The sequence below is a fragment of the Lytechinus variegatus genome, chromosome 17 (genome assembly GCF_018143015.1).
Source record: "Lytechinus variegatus isolate NC3 chromosome 17, Lvar_3.0, whole genome shotgun sequence".
NCBI classification, from domain to species: Eukaryota; Metazoa; Echinodermata; class Echinoidea; order Temnopleuroida; family Toxopneustidae; genus Lytechinus; species Lytechinus variegatus.
This window is the reverse complement of record NC_054756.1, coordinates 15089105-15112095: the sequence shown is the minus strand read 5'-3', so window position 1 is coordinate 15112095 and position 22991 is coordinate 15089105. Positions and strand designations below refer to the sequence as shown.

Below are 22991 nucleotides of genomic sequence, written 5' to 3'. Positions count from 1 at the left end.
CTAATATCAGGCAGTTATCCCCCTTTCTTTAAAAAAATAATGAAATAAAAACAAAATGAAAATTGTTAGGGTAATGTATATTGAACGGCAAAGTTAAAAGAAATCGAGTAGAATATTCACAACTTGTGAATTCAGGATGTGAGGTTAATGAAGCATTTTGAAATTTTCAGTTTGTTAAAAAAAACATTTTTTTCTTCTAATCTGTAAGAAGCCTCAGAATCACATAAATTTCCAATTAATTAACAAAAATGGGAAAACAACAACTCAAAAACCAATTATCAAATGAAATCCTTATAATCACTAGGATTCAATTGTCAATGTTATTGTTTGAACGAAAAATTAAAGGGTTTACAGTGTATGAAAATCTGTTTTTAAATCTCACATATCAGGAATTTAAATCACCAAAAGATGGATAAATAAATACTTAAGTTGTAGAAATAAAATTTTAAAAACAACTTTTGCATGCAGTAACTTCTCTCCTTCGAGGAATTATCTTTGAAAACTTGAAAATGAGTTTCGAGTTTGATGTGTACCATGAATAAGCATTTGGAGTAGTCTGATCATCCAGACCTACATGAAGATACTGCAGTACTGTTGAAAGCTGGTAAAAAGATTTCCATGGTGGATTGTAGCCTGATAGGACACCAAATAAGATGGTACAAAACAACAGTGACAATGAAAAACACGAGGCAGGATTGTGAATACATATTGGAACATGAAACAAAGTTGAACACCTGTGAAGAAGACTACAAGTTGTGTGAGACAGTTCAAATTGAGACTTGAATAAGACTAGAATTTAAATATTAAACGAAGGCGGATGAATGCAAGCACCATAAATCTCTTAATTTCTTTTTAAACAGGATAGAGGCAGCAAAGGAATCTATTAGAATGTTAAAATGAGTGTACAATGCTAAGGAAACTAGGAATGAAGGCTAAAATGCAAACTGATTTAAAACGGAATAATACTTGTATGAGTATTCTTTCAATAAAAGGAATAATTATCAGACTACAGTGTACCTTTCAAAATTTTACAGCAAAAACAAGAAATACAATTAAAAAAAAAACAAAAGGAAAATTTTGCAATTAATCAAGCCCAAAATATCAACGATACAATCTTAAGCCTATCTCTGACAAACATTTAATCTTTAAACAATGAATGTGAAACTGATTCATAATGCATGAATTTGAAGGTCAATAATGGCCATAATCCCCATGTATTTCGTTTGAAGCAAAGTTAAGATTTCAAGGAGACTATAATGTGATAGATAGACAATGAAAAGTGACAGGTAGGATTTGTCTGGAAAAAGTCAACCTATTCTATGGAGCTAGGAAGGTTAAATATAAATGGAATAATCTTTAATTTTGTTCAAGAATAGCATGTTGACATCACATCTTGATTCCTAATAGGTCAAACTTTATTCAGGATTCCCAGCTTTTCAATAAAACAAAATTCCCTAATTTTTCCCTGATATAGTTTGAAAATTCCCTGATAATTATTTAACCCCATTCCCAGTTTTGCATGTTTTCTAAGCTGTTGCAGTGAAAAACATGTATTTTCAAAAACTAAATGTACCACCATACCCAGTCATTCAGTCTGACTGACTACCATGCTTTTGGCTTTTGGGCTGATCAAAATTCCCTGATTTTTCCCTCATTTGAGGCATTTTTCTGACTGGAAAAAAGTAAAATAATTTTACCCGATTTCCCTGATGGGCTGGGAACCCAAATTACCCAATATCCCTAGCAAAAGATTTTTCTTTTTGATTTGTCTTGTCCTTCACCATCTTTAAAAAATTCACAATGATGAAAAAACTAATAGACAGAACCTAACCAACAAACTGCTCACTGATTAAAACATGCAATCACGGTCCCTCATTTCCTGATTGAATTTCCGCTTCGAATATAACATGAACAGGGAAGATAAAGGAATGAAGAGGATTATAGAGAGAGAAAGGTAGAGATAGACTTCATGGGATAAGATTAATCTGCTGCAAAGCATACAAGATAAAAAAAATACAAAATGGTAGAAATATGGTAATGAAAGCCCGGGGGGGCCACTTCCATTCACAAGTGGATACCATGCGCGACCATGGGGTCTCGAAAAGCACCCTAAACACGTAATTTCCATATTCTGAAAATGCACCCCTTAACAAGTATTGGCGTGTGAAACCCTACCCTTAACAAGTATTGGAAACAAAACGATACTCTTGGCAAATATTCCCTGAAGTGAACCCCTAAACAAGTACAGGAACGTTTTATTGTTACGGGTCCTTCGGTCGTCGGCTTTACCTTATTTGGTTTAGTACGACCCCACCTTATACACCTCGCCCAAATAGGACTCTAAACACGTAGTGTTGGGGCAAAAAGGACATCCTTTATAAAACATTTTAATTTTGTTTTATCATCCCCGCAAATTCGACCCTAAACACGTAATTTTCCTAGCGAAATAGATACCCTTTTTTCATTATTTTTGTGTTTTTGACACCCTTATCACGTTACGTACGTAACGTGCCCTATCGTGAAAAGGACATCCTTTTTACGTGTTTTTTTGGTCGCGCATGGTATCCACTCGTCAATGTAAGTGGCCCCCCCGGGCATGAAAGATGTAAAAAAAATCCCTAAATATGAAAGTAGATCAGAATATTTTAGAGCACTTTCCCAGAGTTTAAAATACCCCAATGCAATCCAGCCTGATGCAATCGCATAATTCATAAAGTTTGATGAAAAAAAATGAAATATCCATGACAACAAAGGATCTATGAACTTGAGATTTGTCTTTTGTAAGATGAGATATAGGCGCATCTCAGGCGATAAATGTCATGACCTAGATATGACCTTCAGAGCAGACCTTTCATACTGGAAGAACAATGGGGGAAAGCAGTGAAAAGGTTGCACTGATAAAGGGATAAAATATGGAGGGAGTCTTTCAGACGAGTAATTTCAGCATTATTTTCAAGATATCTAGACGTGAGATTTTTGTTGACCAGTGACTTTTGTAAAAGTTTGCCACATCTGAGGCAATTAAAGCCGAGGCCTAGAAATGACCCTCAATGCAGAGCTTTTAGACGGGAAGAACAATGTGAAAGTAGTGGAGATATTGCAGTGATAGAGGGTGATATAGAGGGGGCTTTCAGACGAGTAATTTCAGCACTATTTTCACGATGCAGATTTTTTCATTGTGTCACAGGAAAATAGGTTAATTTCCACTACGTTTGCGTAATTGTGGCAGGCCTGAATTGACCTGGGCAGAAATAGGGTGATTTAAATTGGAATGGCGGGTACATGTTGCAGGTGTTTCTCATAATTATATTAAAATCTTGAAGTACTCCAAAGCTCAAGTGTAACTGGTTCATCATTCTTAAGTAATAATTCTAGATGGAACAATGTGAAATGGAACAAATTCTAACTAAAGTACTTTCCCTCAAAAATATATTCAGTTCATTGTTGTTAGCTTTGTGAGCTCTGCATATACTGCAGGGAATCATTTTCCTGGTATCGCATCGCAATTTGCTCACTGCTATGCATGAAGTCTTTTGTAAAGCATATTTTTACATACATACATGTAGGACTGTACATAGTTGAAAGCTTTTCTCTTATGACCCAAAATGCAATTAAAATTTGTAAAGCAAAATTATTCCCTGTACTGTACATGTAGTTTGGCAACTGATTTCTGAGTCAACAATATAAGAACATGTTCATCTGGGTTTTTTCATCAAACTACAACATTAAGATTGAATAGGGTCGCTTTCCCCTGTTCATAATGTTCATTCAAATTAATGATAAGGGGGCCAAATGGGGACAATGTTAAAATTCCTATAAATGTGTTTGTTATGAATACAAAACTACTGTAGTATGAAAGAGGAGCCATCACAATGATTTTCATCAAAAGCTATATATAGGCCTATACATTAAAACTATAATGTGTATTTCGGTGATTAATACATCGAAACCGAGTGCATGGAGAAGTTCGGACTTTAATAATAGTTTATATTATGTATATGGTTTGTGTGAATTAAAGTACACTGATTTGAACGATGACAGATTGTAAATAAGATATGAATGAAAGAAAGGGCACAAACCAAAAACACAGATGAACTCAAGGGAGAAGAGAATTAAGAGATGGAAGGGGGCGGGGCAAAACAAAAAATTGTGCGGGAGAGGCAGAGAGAAAAAAAAGATGAACAGAACAAGATAAAGCAAATAGGGAAAGAAGAAGGGGAAAAAAGAATATTGCAAATACAAGTGACACAGAAGCATGGAGATGCTAAAAGTGGAAGCTGTTTAAAAAAAGTCTTAATTTGACCTGCCATATCTTGTCCACTATATACATGTATCTATCACAAATGCAAAGGTTTATTCTATTTAATTAATGATTTTCCAATGTACAAAACAGAGCAAGAGTAATAGTTATGTTATTAAATGAAAATCTATAAAGAGGATAAAGCTATAAAGCCACAATTATATCTTCCAGTTCGGAACTACTTCAATAATTATTTGTGTGTGTTTGTATGTGTGTGTGTGTGAAGAGGAAAAGAAAGGACAACATACACTCACATCAAATCAATTTAATCAATGGTGCTAGAGATGCATTTGCAAATGAATGTTAATTTCAACAGCATTCAATAGGTATCACTGGCACATTTGCATTTACAAACTTGAATAGCAATTTCTTTATTACCATGTTTACACTTTAATCAGCTTTTGCAGCATCGGCTTTTTCATAGCGTGTAAACGTGATTAACTTGCATCGGCTCACGGTTCAGAACCGGCAATTTTGCACCACCAAAGTAGTAGGTTCAGAACCCCGAGCCGATGCAGAATCAGCTTTTTTTACTATACGTGTAAACAGAAAGCCGATTCTGCATCGATCGGCAATTTGTGCGCATTTCATTTACTTTACCATTGTGACGTAATTGTAAGCGCAAGGATCCAGCCTTGTCTTTATTATGACCTATATTGTTGGTGTGCATATCATTTCAGGTTTTTGCATCGGCTCGCGGTTCTGAACCGCGAGCTGTAACAGTGTGTACACGCAGTGCGAGATAAACCAAAAGCCGATTCTGCATCGCTTTTGGTTCTAAACCAAAAGCTGATCAAGGGTAAACACGGTATATGTATAGCAAGTCACTGAGTGCACACCAGCAAAATATTGTAAATAACTAATAAATTGCAGGGGTTATACTTGATTTTAAGATAGAGAATTCCTTTGTAAATGATTGTATGCTTGTTGCTATGCTCTTTAAGTCATATCATTATGGATCCATACAAATAATACAGCATTAGACACTGCATGCAAGCTATATGAAATTCCAAATCCAGGCAAATCCCATGACTTTTACATACAAATCTAAAGTGCAACTTTAATATGGTGCTCTAAAATATACAGGCAAATATAATACATGTACATGCATATGAGTGGCATTATTCATATTCATTCACAAAGACATTTACACAAATTAAACAGAGTATGCACTAAAATATCAAAATTGCTTACTTCAAAACATGTTCATGTAATTGTAGTACTGTAAAAGAAATAAATAAAATGGTGATTAGGCCTACTTTCAGATTGAACAAATAAAATATATGAGATTAATGGCAATAAACCACATGATAAAAATTAGTAAATTATGATTTCATTTCATTGTAATAAGATACACAAGCATGTACATTAAAGAAAACATGACAAATCATATATTACATTAACAGATGTTGTGAAAAAGAGAAGGGTACGGCCATATTTGGTGCATTGAATAATTCATCAGCACCGGGGATAGATATTTGATTAATTTGAGCAATTTCAGGATATGAAATCAGATGCAATTCCCTAAAAAGCGTGTCTACTGTACATCATAAATCAAATGAGAATTACGATACTCAATCTGAAAGACCGCATCCTGTAAAATTGATGCTCTGGGGCACAGATGCAACTCTCATCTCATTTTTTACAATCACGATATGCCAGAATTATACCATTTGGCCAAACACTTTGTCTGTGGGGCACGTTAAAAAATGTTTAAAAGGTATAAAAAAAAAACCAGCTGCCTCTTCTTCTGAGCCCTTCCCCTATACATTTACTCACCATTTTCAGTATCATTCATTTCATATTTTTCATCCCTGAATGCATTTAAGAGTCCTTTTTGTGTAAAACCAAGTAGCACATTCACAGGAGTTTTTTTTCAACTAAAAGGTGTTTTGGCTCATTATAAAAATCAAATCGCATTGAACAATTCCTTTTCAAACATCTTTAAAAAATTACACTTTATACTTGAAATTATCTTCATTTTCATCAAAAGCAATTTATCAGCAAATGTAACATTCTCATTCCATGCAAGTGGCAATTTTCATAATTTGAAAGTCAGGTCCCAATACAATATCAGATGAAAAAGTCTGAAGAGCATGTTCCAATGTGTAATAAGAAAATAAGATTACTGCGATTGTGCCTGCACTAATTATCTTAAATTCTCATCGTTCTTTTTGATTCAATGAACAGAATCATCTTTCCAACCATCTTTCCAGGTGGATGGAGCCTGGGGATTGCTTCAAGAAGAAACAGATCAGTAATTTTCATTGACAGCTGTTATAAGCTACTGAAATGCTTGACTCTGATTGGCTGAGAACATATTTATCAGTGAAAATCACTGGCAAGATGCTTAATGATATCAGCCCCACCCTGGAATTACATTGATAAATCCCTGATTGTGATCAGAATATTTCTCAAGGTAGCAAGGTAAGATCTTGAGATAATTGCTCTGGAGAGTAGTTTAAAATCATAGTTAGGTTTTGCATTGCTGGGCTCCCACTGTGAAAACATTTCAGAAGGTCTATTGCACAACAGCATACTAGAGTGTATATAACCTAGCTGTGGTATGAATAAAGAATTATTCTTTTTCAAAGCATAGTTAAGACTGGACAAAAATCCATCTCTTGAGTTTAAAATGCTGTGACAATGTTTGAGGGTCGATTACATCACAGTGCACTAGAATGTATTAAATAGCTGCCGTTTGTGAAACTAGTAAATATCCATACATAGAGATTGAATAAAATAATATTTCAGAAGCATATTTCAGATGGGGAATGAATTCATTCCCTAAAATAATAAAGCACATTATTGGTAGCTAAACTAAATTCTGGTTACTGTGACACAATACGAGAGGCATGTCTGATAAGCATATATCTAACAGACAGGAGTAACATAAAAACAAAACAAAGTATCACCTAAAACAAGGGTATTTGTCATTACATTTTTAACAGGTTTTATTCATCGTAATCCCCCTGAATTGGAAAGCATTTTCAAATCCAACAGAAATACATGTACACTATTGATAGTAATGTACTGGATGATGGATTTGAAATATACAATAGGAATATTAAATACAGCTGAGCTCTTATTAGTGAATATTCTCTAAGCTGCAATGTGTCGCAGACCTTCTTAGAATGATGTATCTTTGGAGAGGACGGGGGGGGGGGGGGGGGGGGGCGTTTTATCAGCATTTACATCTGAAAAGTTGTCAGATTTGACAACTCTTCTTCATTTTGATTGGCTGAGAAGCACTGTTACAATGGTAACTGTTGGTAAAACAGGAATAATGCTTCCTTGAGGCTTTTCAATCCTCTAGTTGCTTAACAAGGCTTCCTTTGCATTCAGGTAAAATGACAACTGTCATTGACCACTAGACATTTAAACAAAAATAGCAAGCTATAAATTATAAAATTAAAAGCCTCTTCAGAAAGGAAAATGTCACTCTTCAAGGTAACTTTCAAGACTCCACTAATGAGCTTTAATAAAATAATAATTTCCTGGAGCAGTATCTTTACAAATTTTAGAGGACAACTGAAGGTATAATAATCACAGAGAATCAGTTTCTATTCAATTTTTTTTTAGATTAAACTTGTCATGTGTACATGTATTTCATAAGTAATGTGCCAAGTCCTTCAAAATTAATGACACAACAAATGAAATAACAAGATCTTCTTGCCCTTTACAAATGGATGAAAACATACATTTCTTGCAAAACGTTTATGTAACCAGATGATATCTTGTCTAAGCTTCATTATTAATATCCCCTCATTCCCTATCTCTTTAATATACCATATTTCCAGTGCCATTTGAGAAAGTGTTTCTTGTCTAACATTTAATCTCCTAGTAAAAGTACCCTTTTATAATATCACATTCACAGTAGATTTTTCATCTCCAAAAAAAATTGATATTCTCATATTTCATTTTTTTTTACCAGAAAAGGGATTTTCCCCAATTTTCTTTTATCTCTTTTATGCAACTTGACAACAAAATCTTTTGATGCAATCTCATGTATAAAACATCAAGGATATAATCATCACACAAAACCATCTCTTATTCACAACTAAAACTTCTTTACCTGTATACATGATGGTCTAAACAACATTCTATCAATCTATCTATCTTTCTCCCTTTCTTCTATTCCTCCCACCATCCCTTTATCTCCTTCAATACCTAAAGCCATACCATCTGTGCTGTATTTCTTCTTCTTCCTCTTTCCATTCCAATCCCTCAATCTATCTTTCTCTCTTATCTCCAGTTCTCTCACTATCTCTCCCTCTTCTTCCTTTGTTACACTGTGATTTAAATGTAAAGTTTGATATTTCTTGTTCTTCATCCTCTTCATTCCGTCAATTTATCTTTCTCCCTTTCTTCCAACTATCCTTCCCCCTTCCCCTTTCGATACCTGAAGCCACTACATCTGTGCTTACAATGTATAAACTGTATGTCACCTTTTTCATGATTCCGCTCCATTCTATCAATCTATCTTTCTTCCTTTCCTCTATTCCTCCAACTATCCCTCGCTCTTCTCCCTTCGATACCTGAAGCCACTCCATCTGTGCTTACAATGCATAAACTGTATGTCGTCTTTTTCATGATTCCTCTCCATTCAATCATCTATCTTTCTTCCTTTCCTCTATTCCTCCAACTATCCCTCACTCTTCTCCCTTCGATACCTGATGCCATTCCAGATTCTGTGCTTACATTGTAAACTGTATTTGCCTTTCTCCATCCTTCCTCTCCATTCCATCGATTCATCTTCCTTTCTTCCCTCCATTCTTCCAACTATTCCTCCCTCTTCTACTCCAATACGTAAACCCATACCATCTGTGATTTAATGTGTCCTGTATTTTTTCTTCAGTCTCCGTCTCATCCATTTATCCATCCTTACTTTCCTCCACTTCTCCCACTATCCCTCCCTCTTCTGCCTTTGATATCTAAACCAAACCATCTGGGCTCACGCTGTAATTGTATTCTTTTCTTCTTCATCCCCCCCCCTCTTCGATCCATCATTCCTTCCTCGATTTCCTCCAAAGCTCTCACCATCCCTCGCTCCTTTCTTCGTCTCTCCCCTCCCTTCGATATCCAAGCCCACACCATCTGTGCTCATACTGTAATTGTATTTCTACCGACCTTGACTTTCTAATTATTGATGCTTGCGAACACTTCGATGGATACACGACGACGACGCTTAGCCGGAACCATGGAGAACGAAAACAAATTTCTTATTTTTGTAAGAAAGGCAACTCTTTTGCATGCTCAATGGCATTCAGGTGCATTTACTTTAAATCATAAAAGTGACCTTTAACTTGTCTGCCCAATAAAGAGGAGAAATACCTGGAAATTAATCATCTGACCTTTTTAAAAAGAGTACAGTCCACTATCTACTGCATAAATATATATTGTTTTCCTTCTTTTACATTTCAAAAAGTTGAAGAACAAAAACAAATAAGCAATTTTTATCATCCATACTCCCAAGTACTCAATATTAGTAAAACACTAGTATGGTACACTAAATGTAGATCAACATGGATATATACATGTTTGTATACCTATTCCTTTCTTCACATTTACACTTCTTTATTATTATACATTTAAATATAGAAATAAATATAGAAATTTGCAAGTCTTTCAGAAAATATAGTGGGGAAATTATTCATCCAAGTACGTGCACATTCCTCAAAAATAAAACTAATCCTTTCAAATATCTCATCTGTGAATGGTGCATTGCACTGCATATTATGGGTATAAGCTGGTAATAAAGGAATTCACGTACACTCCACATAGTTGCACTATACAGATAACGATGGGTAATACTTTATGACAACTTTCTATCCCTTCAGCTGTATTCTAAATGGTCGTTAATGGGCATATAAAGGCCATTTCATTGCAGGTGGCGAGATGCATTGTGCGTAAGTTTGATGTCATTACCATCACAATCTCCTTCCTTCTCTTCCCCTAAATAGCTCCTCTGGACGTCAATTGGCTTTCCAGGGCATTTCTCTTTCATTTCTCTTTAGAAATACTCTTTCTGATGTAGTCATTATTGCAATGTCATTTCTCTTCATTTCTTGTTGGATTGTGCCCATTTTCAGCAAACTGCTAAAAATGCGCATGTATCAAGAGACCTTTCTTATCTACCTAATGCTGTTTATCCATTTGCATTTTCCTTGTCTATCATACAGAGTACATCACTAAAAGAACAATTGACATACTTATATCTCACGTATTCTCTCTATAATTCAGATTATTTTTCAATAATAAAATATTCCTCATGATCACTTTTAAAAGATTTTTTCATTCTGATCCCCCACCCCTATCTTTGCATGTCTTTTCAATCACACTGTATCCCTATTTAATATATTTCACTCTTTCACTCTCTCTGTCAATGTAGCTCTTTCTTACTGTCTTTTCTTTGAAATTTCATACGTATTACAAATTCAATGGCCCGAATTCACAAAGGTGGTTTGGAAAACCCACGGTTGAATCCATGGTTTATGCAGATTTCCTGTATAAATTATGCTTTATTTAGCGCGTATCGGGCGCGTTTATAAAAAATGTCTAATGCTGTGATGCGCGCTTTCCTCACGGTGCGCCAAAATGATGCCTGTTACCATGGTTACATACGCTATTTTATTCATAGTCCACTGTTTTGAATTAACGAGTCCACTCTTCAAACAGTGGACTCATGAATGAAATAGCGTATCTAACCATGGTAACAGGCGTCAATTTGGCACACTGTGAGGAAAACGCACATCAGCATTGGACATTTTTTATATACGTGCCAGATACGCTCTAAAATTAAGCGTAATTTGTATAGGAAATCTGCATAATCCATGGATTTAACCATGGGTTTTCAAAACCACCTTTGTGAATTCGCGCCAATCTGTCTCTTTTCCTGTTTTCCCTTTTATCTGTGTCAGTTTCCCCTTCTCTTCCTCTTTAGATATCAATTTATATGACTTGACCTTCTATCTAGCTATACAAACGTGTAAATCATTTGCACTTTTTCAACCAAGTTTTAGACTTCTTAAACAAAAGAATATTGAAAATCAATGTGGGCAGATATTTTAAAAACATCTCCCCCTAACCCAAAGAAGAACTGTACGCTCCTTGTAAAAAGCACATTTATTATTTTGAAGAATTGTTAAGGTTGATTGTTATATACCTTTTCAACCATAAAATACATTACCATAATGTAATAATAAACACAAACTTCATACTTGCTCTAAGAACTTTCTTAAAAAATTTACTCTGAACAACTGAAAATGAAATGAAAACGTGAAACTTACACTGGTGTGGAATCTTCTCTTTGTGAGGGCAACCAGATAAGCTGTGGATGGAAGCAAAGTTTAAAAATATCATTAAGAACAGCTGTTGACATGATACGAAAGACTATGTACACAATTATGACATCACAATCTCACCATGACAAATAACCATTGCTATCTGCTTGTTTCATTTTATGGACTGAACTTTAATTTTTGTAGAGACTGATGTAGTATCCGACGGAATAGTTACAATATTTACTAGTGATTACATTTGATTTTTATTTATAATGGAAATTTTACCACAGCCACCATTTAATTATTCAATTGTAGCTTTCAATTTTAACATCAGTTCATTATCATCATCACTAATTCCATCAGGGGGGTGTTTCACAAAGATTTAAGTATGACTTAGAGTCGCACTTAAATGTCTAGTTGTGCGCAGTATAAAAGGCGTGACAGCATTGGTCAGATCGTGTCATGAGGATGCGCACTAATGCGTATCTATCAATAAGATCGCGCGTTGCATATCATGTACGCGTCGGCATTTAAGTGCGACTTAAGTCATGCTTAAATCTTTGTGAAACACCCCCCAGGAGGCCAGGACTGTTACTATCATAGTCATAACAATCACCACAATCATTATACTTACCATTATCATAAAAACCAAATTCATTGTCAAAGTTATTACTGTCATCACTTTCATCACCATCATCATCATCATCATCATCACAATCATCACAATCATCAACACCATCATCATCATCACCACCACCATCATCACCATCATCATCATCATCACCATCACCACCATCATCATCATCATCCTCATCATCACCACCACCATCATCATCCTCATCATCACTACCACCATCATCATCACCATCACCATCAACCTCATCAATATCATCATCATCATGGGGCTGGGGGCGATTTAGCCATCGAATTGCTAAAGAGACCACTGGAAGCTAAAAAAAACAAGTGGAATGCCTCTGGCTGTCTCACCTGCATCACGCAGTTCAATATAGCAGCAGTGCTGACTTTGAATACTACTCTAACTCGCACAAGATGTTCAGTGATACATGGTTACTCTTATGTCCACTTTTTATGAACTAGACCAATAAACTTACAGAGATATGATGGTTATTCAACAGATACACCCAATTCGGCCAAAGTTCATTGACCTTTGACCTTGGTCATGTGACCTGAAATGCGCACAGGATGTTCAGTGATACTTGATTACTCTAATGTCCAAGTTTAACGAACTAGACCAATAAACTTTCAAAGTTATGATGGTAATTCAACAGATACCCCCAATTCGGCCAAAGTTCATTGACCCTAAATGACCTTTGACCTTGATCATGTGACCTGAAACTCAAACAGGATGTTCAGTGATACTTGATTACTCTTATGTACAAGTTTCATGTATCAGATCCATAAACTTTCAAAGTTATGATGGTAATTCAACAGATACACCCAATTCGGCCAAAGTTCATTGACCTTTGACCTTGGTCATGTGACCTGAAACGCGCACAGGATGTTCAGTGATACTTGATTACTCTAATGTCCAAGTTTAACGAACTAGACCAATAAACTTTCAAAGTTATAATGGTAATTCAACAGATACCCCCGATTCGGCCAAAGTTCATTGACCCTAAATGACCTTTGACCTTAATCATGAGACCTGAAACTTGCACAAAATTTTCAGTGATGCTTGATAACTATTATGTCTAAGTTTCATGAATCAGATCCATAAACTTTCAAAGTTATGATGGGAATTCAACAGATATCCCCAATTCGGCCAAAGTTCATTGACCCTAAATGACCTTTGACCTTGGTCATGTGACGTGAAACTCATGCAGGATGTTCAGTGATACTTGATTAACCTTATGTCAAAGTTTCATGAACTAGGTCCATATATTTTCTAAGTTATGATGACATTTCAAAAACTTAACCTCAGGTTAAGATTTCGATGTTGAATCCTCCAACATGGTCTAAGTTCATTGACCCTAAATGACCTTTGACCTTGGTCATGTGACGTGAAACTCATGCAGGATGTTCAGTGATACTTGATTAACCTTATGTCCAAGTTTCATGAACTAGGTCCATATATTTTCTAAGTTATGATGACATTTCAAAAACTTAACCTCAGGTTAAGATTTCGATGTTGAATCCTCCAACATGGTCTAAGTTCATTGACCCTAAATGACCTTTGACCTTGGTCATGTGACATGAAACTCTAATAGGATGTTCAGTAATACTTGATTAACCTTATGGCCAAGTTTTATTAACTAGGTCCATATACTTTCTAAGTTATGACATCATTTCAAAAACTTAACCTCAGGTTAAGATTTGATGTTGACGCCGCCGCCGCCGTCGTCGGAAAAGCGGCGCCTATAGTCTCATTCTGCTTCGCAGGTGAGACAAAAAATGAGCCCTGGAAATCCCCATTCAGTGGAATGTTCAAGTTTATCCAATTAAAGATTAAGGTAGTAATAAAGTTTTGAAAGTAAACCCTGTTAATATCTTTTTATTTTTGTTAAAAATTTTTTTTGGCCTGATCATCATCATCATCTTGACCAATCAATACCACTTAATTGCGACCAACATCGCCGCCATGACCATAACATCACTATCACCATCATTTCTACCAGAAGCAACACCATCACCATCAACACTGGCTACTTACCTCCTGTGATGACTGTACAACCCAGTAACGTGCCCTGTTCCATCACATCCCGGTGTGGGACACTTACTACACTCAACCGAGTTCAGCCCAGGAGGTGCTAAAAAAATAAAAATACAAGCCTTTTTGATAATTTTGTCAAAAACAGAGAGCTGATACATGCATACAGCACACCCAGATACGTTTGACTCGCAAATTCCTTCAGGGTTCTTTGTTCATGAAGCACCTTTCTGGTAATTCTTCGACCTTGAACTACATGTATTCTATTATTCCAAGACGTAAACTGCCAGCACATATTCACAATGCCAATTTTGTCACTCACCTCAAGACCTTGTTCAAAACCTATAATTTAGATTGGATTGACATTATGTATTATAAATGTATACATGTACAGTATCTTCAACTAATACAAGCAGAGGCATTTCATGGAGGCGCTCATCTCTCGATCTCTACTGCATTTGCAACAAATTTTCTTCATGATCTGTGGTAGTTTTCCAGACATTCTTGGTGATATTTTCAGTCTCGTCAGCACCTTTCACAAGGCAGATAGATATCAAGATATAATGGCATTTTAGCAATTACTTTGCAGATGCTTTCTATAATGCAGATAATCTTGTGTCAAAAGCCCTTCATAACATAGCAGCCTCAGTCGAAAATCTGTAAATCACAACAGCTGTGTTGTCCTGGACTCTGGGCAAATGACAAATCTGTAATTTCTTATCCAGTCCGAATATTAATTCAATGTGGTATCCCGGTCTATCAACTTTTAACAATAACCTTTACTCTGTCAATTGTGATTTGACAGGCATTTTCAAAAGATTCTCAACTTTGCAGATTCTAAAGCGTCTGCGAAGTGGATGCTAAAATATGCTGATGGTGTCCTACTGAATTGGATGGGATCATTGATATTTACTTACCCGGCAAGCTGGCTGTGGCTGCGGCAGCTGATGCAGCAGTAACTGGTACAACAGGGGTAGGTGCCCGTTGATGATCTCCAGTCAGTTGGGACATCATGTGATCTTCCGGCGTCATATCGATATCACTGTCCTCTAAGGGATCAATCACCTCCTGCTTGATCTTCATTGGGAGCATGTCCATACTGTCATGTGAGAGATCAAGATTGCTGGTGTTTGAGAAATCTCTCTCTGGAATGCTTTCGTTGCTAGGTGGTGGTGATGGTGGCGGAAGCTCCTCCTCTTCTTCCTCCTCCTGCCCTTGTTCTGCGGGTGGAGTTGACACAATTGCACTGGATAAGGGGGTCGGTAGGCTCTCCTGGGGGGTTTCAGCAGGGGAGAGCGCTCGCACAGAACTCGCCGGGGCTGGCCCCACTGTCTGTTTCTTGCGAGTTTCTTCAAGTTCTTGAGAGAGTTGTTCACTGAGAACTCGCAGGTGCAAGGGCAACCCATTGTCATCCTCGTCCATTTTGGATGAATTTCTAGAGGACAACTGTTCATCTATGACCAAGGATGGGGCATCTCCATATGCTTCCTCCTCCTCTACTCCATCGTGTGTTCCTTCCCGCTTTACTTCAACCTGCTGATGTCCTCCCGCTTCACTGGTCCCACTTTTACAGTCTTCACCAGGTGTAGAATTGTTTCCGACTAGGTCAGGAGCAGTTTCCAAGACTGGCATGTCCTGATTGAGAAACGCCAACTCCTTATGGAGCTTAGGCGGAGCACATGTCTCTGCATCTGTAACAGAAGAATCCTCCTTCTCCTCCTCCTCTTCCTCTTCAACAATACTCTCTTCCGTATCAACTATAGAATCCATCTTATCTTGTTCCCCTGCCCATTCCTCCTCTCCTTCCTGTGGCTCTTCCTTTTCATCCACCTGTTCTTCCGTCGCTCTGCTCTCATCTTCCACTGCAGTATCATCGTCCCGTTGCTCCTCTTCTTGCTCTTCTTCCTCTTCTACCCCTTCTTCCTCTTCTACTTCCATTTGTTCGCTTTCTTTCCCCCCATCCACATCCCCTTCTTCATGCTTTCCTGCTTTCTCCTCATCATCCCCCTCATCTTTCTCAGTATCCTTCGGCGCAGCAGCATCTTCACTCTTCTGCGCCCCTTCTTCCTCTTCTTTCCCATCCCCTCCTTCCTCTTGTTCCTTCTCATGTCTGATCTCCTCTGTGACATTATCAATCAGTCTCTGGAGGTTGACGATTGCTCTCCGGCTACACTTTGCTTGCACGTCTTCATCCTGACTCGAGATGGAGTTTGCATCGTCTGTGTCTGGGTTCAAAGCCATCACCTTGGCGCTGGTAGGGCCTTCCTCTGCCACAGATGCTACCGTCTCCTCCTGATTACTGGGCGGGGCACCTCGTTTCCTCGACAACCGCTTCATCCTTTTAACAGGCTCTGGCTCTGGTGGTGGAGGCTCGGGCTCTGTCTTTTTCTTCTTTGCTGCAATTGGACACCTGTTTGCACTGCAAAGAATAAAATGAAGGAAAAAATACATTACATGTACAATTTACCAATTACTAGCAGGGTCCATAAACTAGATGTCTGAATTGGATCCTAGGTCATCTGTTCAAGCTTAAACTTAAGTTTTCTATTTCTGTTTAACGATCAGTGAACTTATCAAGGATACTACTCTCCTTGATAAAATGGAACAAGAAGAGATTAGGAACACATTCAACAATAAGAAATTTTGAATGAGATTTTCAAATAAAGGTTATAGTTTAAATCACCATACCAAAAATGTTACCACTATATAAAAAGGTGAAACATTTAGGCACATGAACATGCAAGTTCTTCCCAGAAAGTTTTTGCTTCCTTGTGTTACTATGTTTTTGTGGTAGAAAAGAACACATGCAATAAATATCTCTTCTGAATGTGAATAGAATTCATACAAAAATAGTCGGTTATTGTACATACACAGAAACAGATCACTTTCTCCCAAGAACAATACATGTAGATCATTGTACATGTCCACAGCCAAAGTGTGAATGCAACACCTAACCCTTTCCCCAAAACAATCATTATGCGAGTCTACAGCCAAAGTGTGAATGCATCTCCTCTATTAGCCCTTTCCCAAGAATAGATCATTATGCATGTCTACAGCCAAAGTGTGAATGCATCTCCTCTATTAGCCCTTTCCCAAGAATAGATCATTATGCATGTCTACAGCCAAAGTGTGAACGCATCTCCTCTATTAGCCCTTTCCCAAGAATAGATCATTATGCATGTCTACAGCCAAAGTGTGAATGCATCTCCTCTATTAGCCCTTTCCCAAGAATAGATCATTATGCATGTCTACAGCCAAAGTGTGAATGCATCTCCTCTATTAGCCCTTTCCCAAGAATAGATCATTATGCATGTCTACAGCCAAAGTGTGAATGCATCTACTCTATTAGCCCTTTCCCAAGAATAGATCATTATGCATGTCTACAGCCAAAGTGTGAATGCATCTCCTCTATTAGCCCTTTCCCAAGAATAGATCATTATGCATGTCTACAGCCAAAGTGTGAATGCATCTACTCTATTAGCCCTTTCCCAAGAATAGATCATTATGCATGTCTACAGCCAAAGTGTGAACGCATCTCCTCTATTAGCCCTTTCCCAAGAATAGATCATTATGCACATCTACAGCCAAAGTGTGAATGCATCTCCTCTATTAGCCCTTTCCCAAGAATAGATCATTATGCATGTCTACAGCCAAAGTGTGAATGCATCTCCTCTATTAGCCCTTTCCCAAGAATAGATCATTATGCATGTCTACAGCCAAAGTGTGAACGCATCTCCTCTATTAGCCCTTTCCCAAGAATAGATCATTATGCACATCTACAGCCAAAGTGTGAACGCATCTCCTCTATTAGCCCTTTCCCAAGAATAGATCATTATGCATGTCTACAGCCGAAGTGTGAACACAACACCTCAACCAATCCTCAGGCACAAAAGGTGTAGAAGCAACTATTTTCAAATGAAAATTTATGGCTTCGATGAGTGAAGATGTCATCTAAAGTGGTTTCTCACATACAAAAATATACAAAATATTAAGAGCATACCCCCCCCCCATGTGTGCTGTGAGGGTTTATTCCAGACTATTCCTTCTTCTCCTCCTTCCTCTCATTTACATACTCTCCTAATTTTCACCAATTTATTCATTCTTTCTTCTTCCTCTCCCTACCACTGGCACAAATTGCAACTAATAAGAAATTGGACCCCCCCCCCCCCCGAAAAATGGAAAATATATATTTTTCTAAGGAATAAGTTTGATATGAAGAATGAATATAATAGACAATGAACTATTTTCAAAAAGTAAAAGTGAAAAAATAAAAGGTTATATTGGAAGAGTAGGCAGAAAAAAGTAGAATAAAATGATAAAGAGCATGAAAAGGAGAGTGTGCACTGAAAGGGTGAGGGGGTGAGACAGTGAGGAGTCAGAAAAGGAAAATAAGGGATCGTCCTATAGGAGAGGATGCAGAGTACATGGGAGAAAGACAGACAAAGAGAATGAGAGATCAAGAGGATGATTAGTCCAAGAGAGAGAGAGAGAGAGAGAGAGAGGCCAGTCAAAACAAAAGATCCATCTCAAAGTCCACAGCTAGCTCGGTTTACCATCAATGATTCACAGCCCACCATCTCATCATCTTATCCCGTCTCCCCTGTCCATTTGGCCGTCTTACGGGACAGCGAACAGACAAGAAAGTACACCCTTCCTTCGACCAAACAACCGCCGACCGCATCTTTGAGGATGATTCCGATGAGAAATCCTCCGAGAGTTTACGACCAGACAGCCTTGCATCATTTCACTTTGTCTGCCCTCATCAAGGCAGGATGCAATTTACCTTGAATACCAAGAAATTTCTTCTTATATCTTGAGATGGCATTAAAGCAAGTACTGATAAACAAGATTTGTTTTCTGCCGAAGGAGAGCCTACAAGTACATGTACATGTGTCCTAAGAGAAATACATGAATATTCTTGAACAATCCTTTTCAAGTTGTCACTTCTGTCTAGAACATTCTAAGAAAGTGCATGGATATGATTCCATGCATTTATTAAAGCCTTCACCAAGCTTTGTCATAGTATGTTTTCAAAACAAACTTTCAAAAATTATAGATCTAGATAGTGCAGTGTACCATGTAATATGTTTATTTTTCGTAAGCCATTGATACATTCCATTTCCCATTAATAAAATGTTTGTAGCTCATATGGCTCTCCAATGCAGAAACAGAGACACAAATAATAGAAACATTACATGTACAGCACAGCTCAAAATAAATGTTTTAAGCAATTTATGTGAACATCACATCATCTATTGAGAAAAAGGGGGTTTTTTTTAGTGTTTTCACATCTACCACTGATATGCAAAAATTAAAGAGAAATGCCAGTAGTTGCAGTCAACACTGATTTCATGAGAAAGTCTGTAAAACCAGGCTTAATTATCAGTATATCATCAAGGACCTACATGTAGATCTGGTACAGTTACATGAACTGAACTTTGTGAAATGTTGAAATCTACGCTGAAAAATATTCACACTGAAGATCACCAACACAGATAAGCACATGTGGGGACAATGTATTATTATTGCAATGAATGTCGGCCCGACGCTTGACCCGAATCCTGTGCTTATTTGCTAATTTCTCAGCAATTACACAATTTCTTCCAGAATCCTTATTATACAAACAGACACTTTGGTGATCATTTCATTGGATTCTGTACAAACTCATTTTCATATTGTTACCAAAGCTGGCATTTTCCTTTAAACAATATCTGAATCTCTCTTCTCTTCTCCTCCTCCTCTTCCTCCCCTTCTCTTCCCTTCCTCTCCTCACCCTCCATCCTCTTTCCTTCTAATCTGCATCTCTCATCTTTCTACAGGTACACTACCCTGTGCCTATTAAACCTTGCTAATGAAAGTCCACACAATGTTCCCTCGGGAATACGATCCACCTGCCACTTGTTTTAAATTCAGGCTCTTTCAGTTTTCCACATGAATCCAAGAGTGTACCGCAAGACTCGTACAAGATGCTGGCTCACCAACAGGCAAACTTTCACAATTGTGAAGAAAAAGAATGTTTTCTAATATGTGACCCACCACCCCACAACAGACAATCAATAAGTCATCCGAAATGAATGTTGAGATCTTCATTGAGCTTGAAAATTCATTTCCTAAGCTTTAAAATGATATACGATAATGTTGAAATTGACCAACAATAACCATTACAAGTACTTGATTGAATGCAGAGGAAATTCAGCAAGAGCTGAAAAAATAAGGAGAAAAAAGTTTTGGGTTCACTAAACCATGAGATGTGCATACTGTGTAAGCTCAGTAAAACTTCCAAGTAGTCTGAAAAAGTAGTGTCCAAGAAACTCTTGTATCTTTTCTTCAAAAAAAAAAGTAAAGATCATAAAAATGATAAAATTATAAAATACCAATCACAAAATGCAACCCCATATGAAATTTGTTAGTACATCTATGTACCTTTAAATTGTTGACACACATAAAAAAAATAGTGTAATTTTAGTGAAGTCTTCATTTACATTCACAAAAAAATGTAAAGAAATTAAAAAAAATCTGTACAAAGCTAGAAATCATGAAGTCTATCAATTCATTATGCACTATTTCATAGATTTGTGATGATTGTTTTGAACCCATGTAGGATTTCAATGAAGCAAAGTGCAATCAAGACATTTAACGCCGACAGTCGTTTTGAAAGAATAATGTCATTTCTAAGAGTTGCACTGTGCTTGAACCTTTCTGATCAATACTGCTGGCAAATATCTGATCCTCCCCTTTACATATTCAGTTGAAAGTAAATATTGAAGCATTTAGAATTCCTTTTGGTATTTGCTACTACAAGACACCATGCATGCACTGTATTGTGTAAAATGTTAAAATGTTAAGCCATTGACCGCTAAAGCTATTGGCACGGTACAGGATTCTATGTGGTCCCTTGGATTACCAGTGTTTTTTTGTGTGTGAAACTTCTTTTTCAATCTTTTTTTCTTTCATGTATTCATTTTTTTCCTTCTCCTTCTTTTTTTATTTTTTCATATTCCTTGACCTTGTGCATTGGGGACGTTTTCTATTGGCAACTATATGCTGAGCATTCTGTCAAACAATGTTGGATGAAAATTAACTTTCTTTTTTCTATTTCATGTAAGACAGGAACATCATTAGAAAAATCATAGCAGTCTCAATTTAGGACGAGTTTCAAGAAATGATCACCAAAAGAATACTAGATTTACAGGATTGATTATAGGAGGAATCAAGGTGCACTGAGGTCTAAATACATGCAATGGCCAGTCATCTTTTTGATTATTTCTAATATGAGAAAAAGTAAGATGCAGAAATTTAACATTTTATTAATAGTCAGGAGGATAATATTGTCAGAACCATTTGGTGAACATGGCAGACAGATCTTTACAGAAGGTTGTCACAAGGATGAAAGGATAGACTTAATCAATGTTCTTCAGTTGATGGAGGAGAATACATCAGATATATTCATCATCTGATGGCCGATAGAAGGATAGACTAATGTCTGACCTTTACACGCTGTCGATATTGATCAAACATTTTTGAATTATTAATGAAAATTATATGAGCACAGGAATGAGCTCGTCTGGCCAAAAGATCTAGGAGGAAATAGATGCTTTGTCAAAGATGCACAAGACATTCTTGTGATGAAATTCATGCTGCTCTTTGGTCTTAAACCACATCTTTAACATGGTGTGATGATGATGAAAATAATGATGATGACGATGTTGATGAAAATAATGATGATGAATGATGATGATGGATGATGAATGATTATGATGGATGATGATAGGAAGAAAATGATGATGAACAATTATGGCAATGATGATGATTATGATGATGAAAATGATGATGAAAATAATGATGATGAAAATGATGATGAAAATTATGATGATGGATGATGATGATGGATGATGAATGATTATGATGGATGATGATGATGATAGGAAGAAAATGATGATAACGATGATGATGATATGATGAAAAATAATGATAATGATGATAATGGATGATAGGAAGAAAATGATGGTGAAATTAAGATAATGACAAATTATGATAATGATGATGACAAAAATTATGATGATGATGATCCCTCAAATCACAGCAAACAACGCTTCCAAAACTCCACCCATGTTTGGCGCATTTCGGGAGGATAATGACTTTGTGGGCCTTCTTTCTTCACATTATTCATTTACAAGCACTTGTGCTTCTGTGAAAATAACACTTCAGGGAATACGAGATAGTAGTCCATCAATTATACACCAAGATGAACCGGAACCATCTGGAATGCATCACCGGCCTCTCATACAGAACATGGCAGACACATACATATGTTAGGGCCCGATTGCATTCATGTTATTTATTTACATGATGGGGAAAAGCAATTTTAATTTCACAGATTGGGTAGAATTTGAAGGATGCGGCGAGGAAGCAGACAGATTTCCATGGAATTGTTACTGCAGTCTGAATGTGATGCGACAGGCCTCCCGTGCTTTGTGAGGGAGGCGAGCTGATTTATTGCAATAGGTAAGGTGGGTTGCGGTGGACATCGAGATGTGAATGGGTGGGAGGGTGAGTGGGAGGGTGTCTGATGGAGGGTTATGGGTAGAGATGAAGGGAAATAGACAGAGAGGAAGAAAGGAAGAGAGATAAGCAGAGAGAATGAGAGAGAAGAAAGACAAAGAGGAAGGAGATAGACACAGAGAGAGGAGATAGATAGGCAGAGCTGCCAACCAGAAAAAGAACATTTCAGTATTTTCAA

At 37.0% G+C, this 22991-nt stretch overlaps 1 protein-coding gene across 8 annotated transcripts in view; it reads right to left on the bottom strand.

Moving 5' to 3' along the window:
* The window catches only part of LOC121430713 (myelin transcription factor 1-like), an 83801-nt gene that overhangs the window by 21782 nt on the left and 39028 nt on the right, over positions 1-22991 (bottom strand). For all 8 annotated transcript variants that reach the window (XM_041628071.1, XM_041628070.1, XM_041628073.1 and 5 more), the window contains 4 exons: positions 15169-16670; positions 14255-14351; positions 11590-11630; positions 5495-5522 (listed from right to left, as the gene is read on the bottom strand). In XM_041628071.1, the coding sequence (XP_041484005.1) occupies positions 5495-5522; positions 11590-11630; positions 14255-14351; positions 15169-16670 (1668 nt within the window). The remainder of the gene's footprint in view (positions 1-5494; positions 5523-11589; positions 11631-14254; positions 14352-15168; positions 16671-22991) is intronic.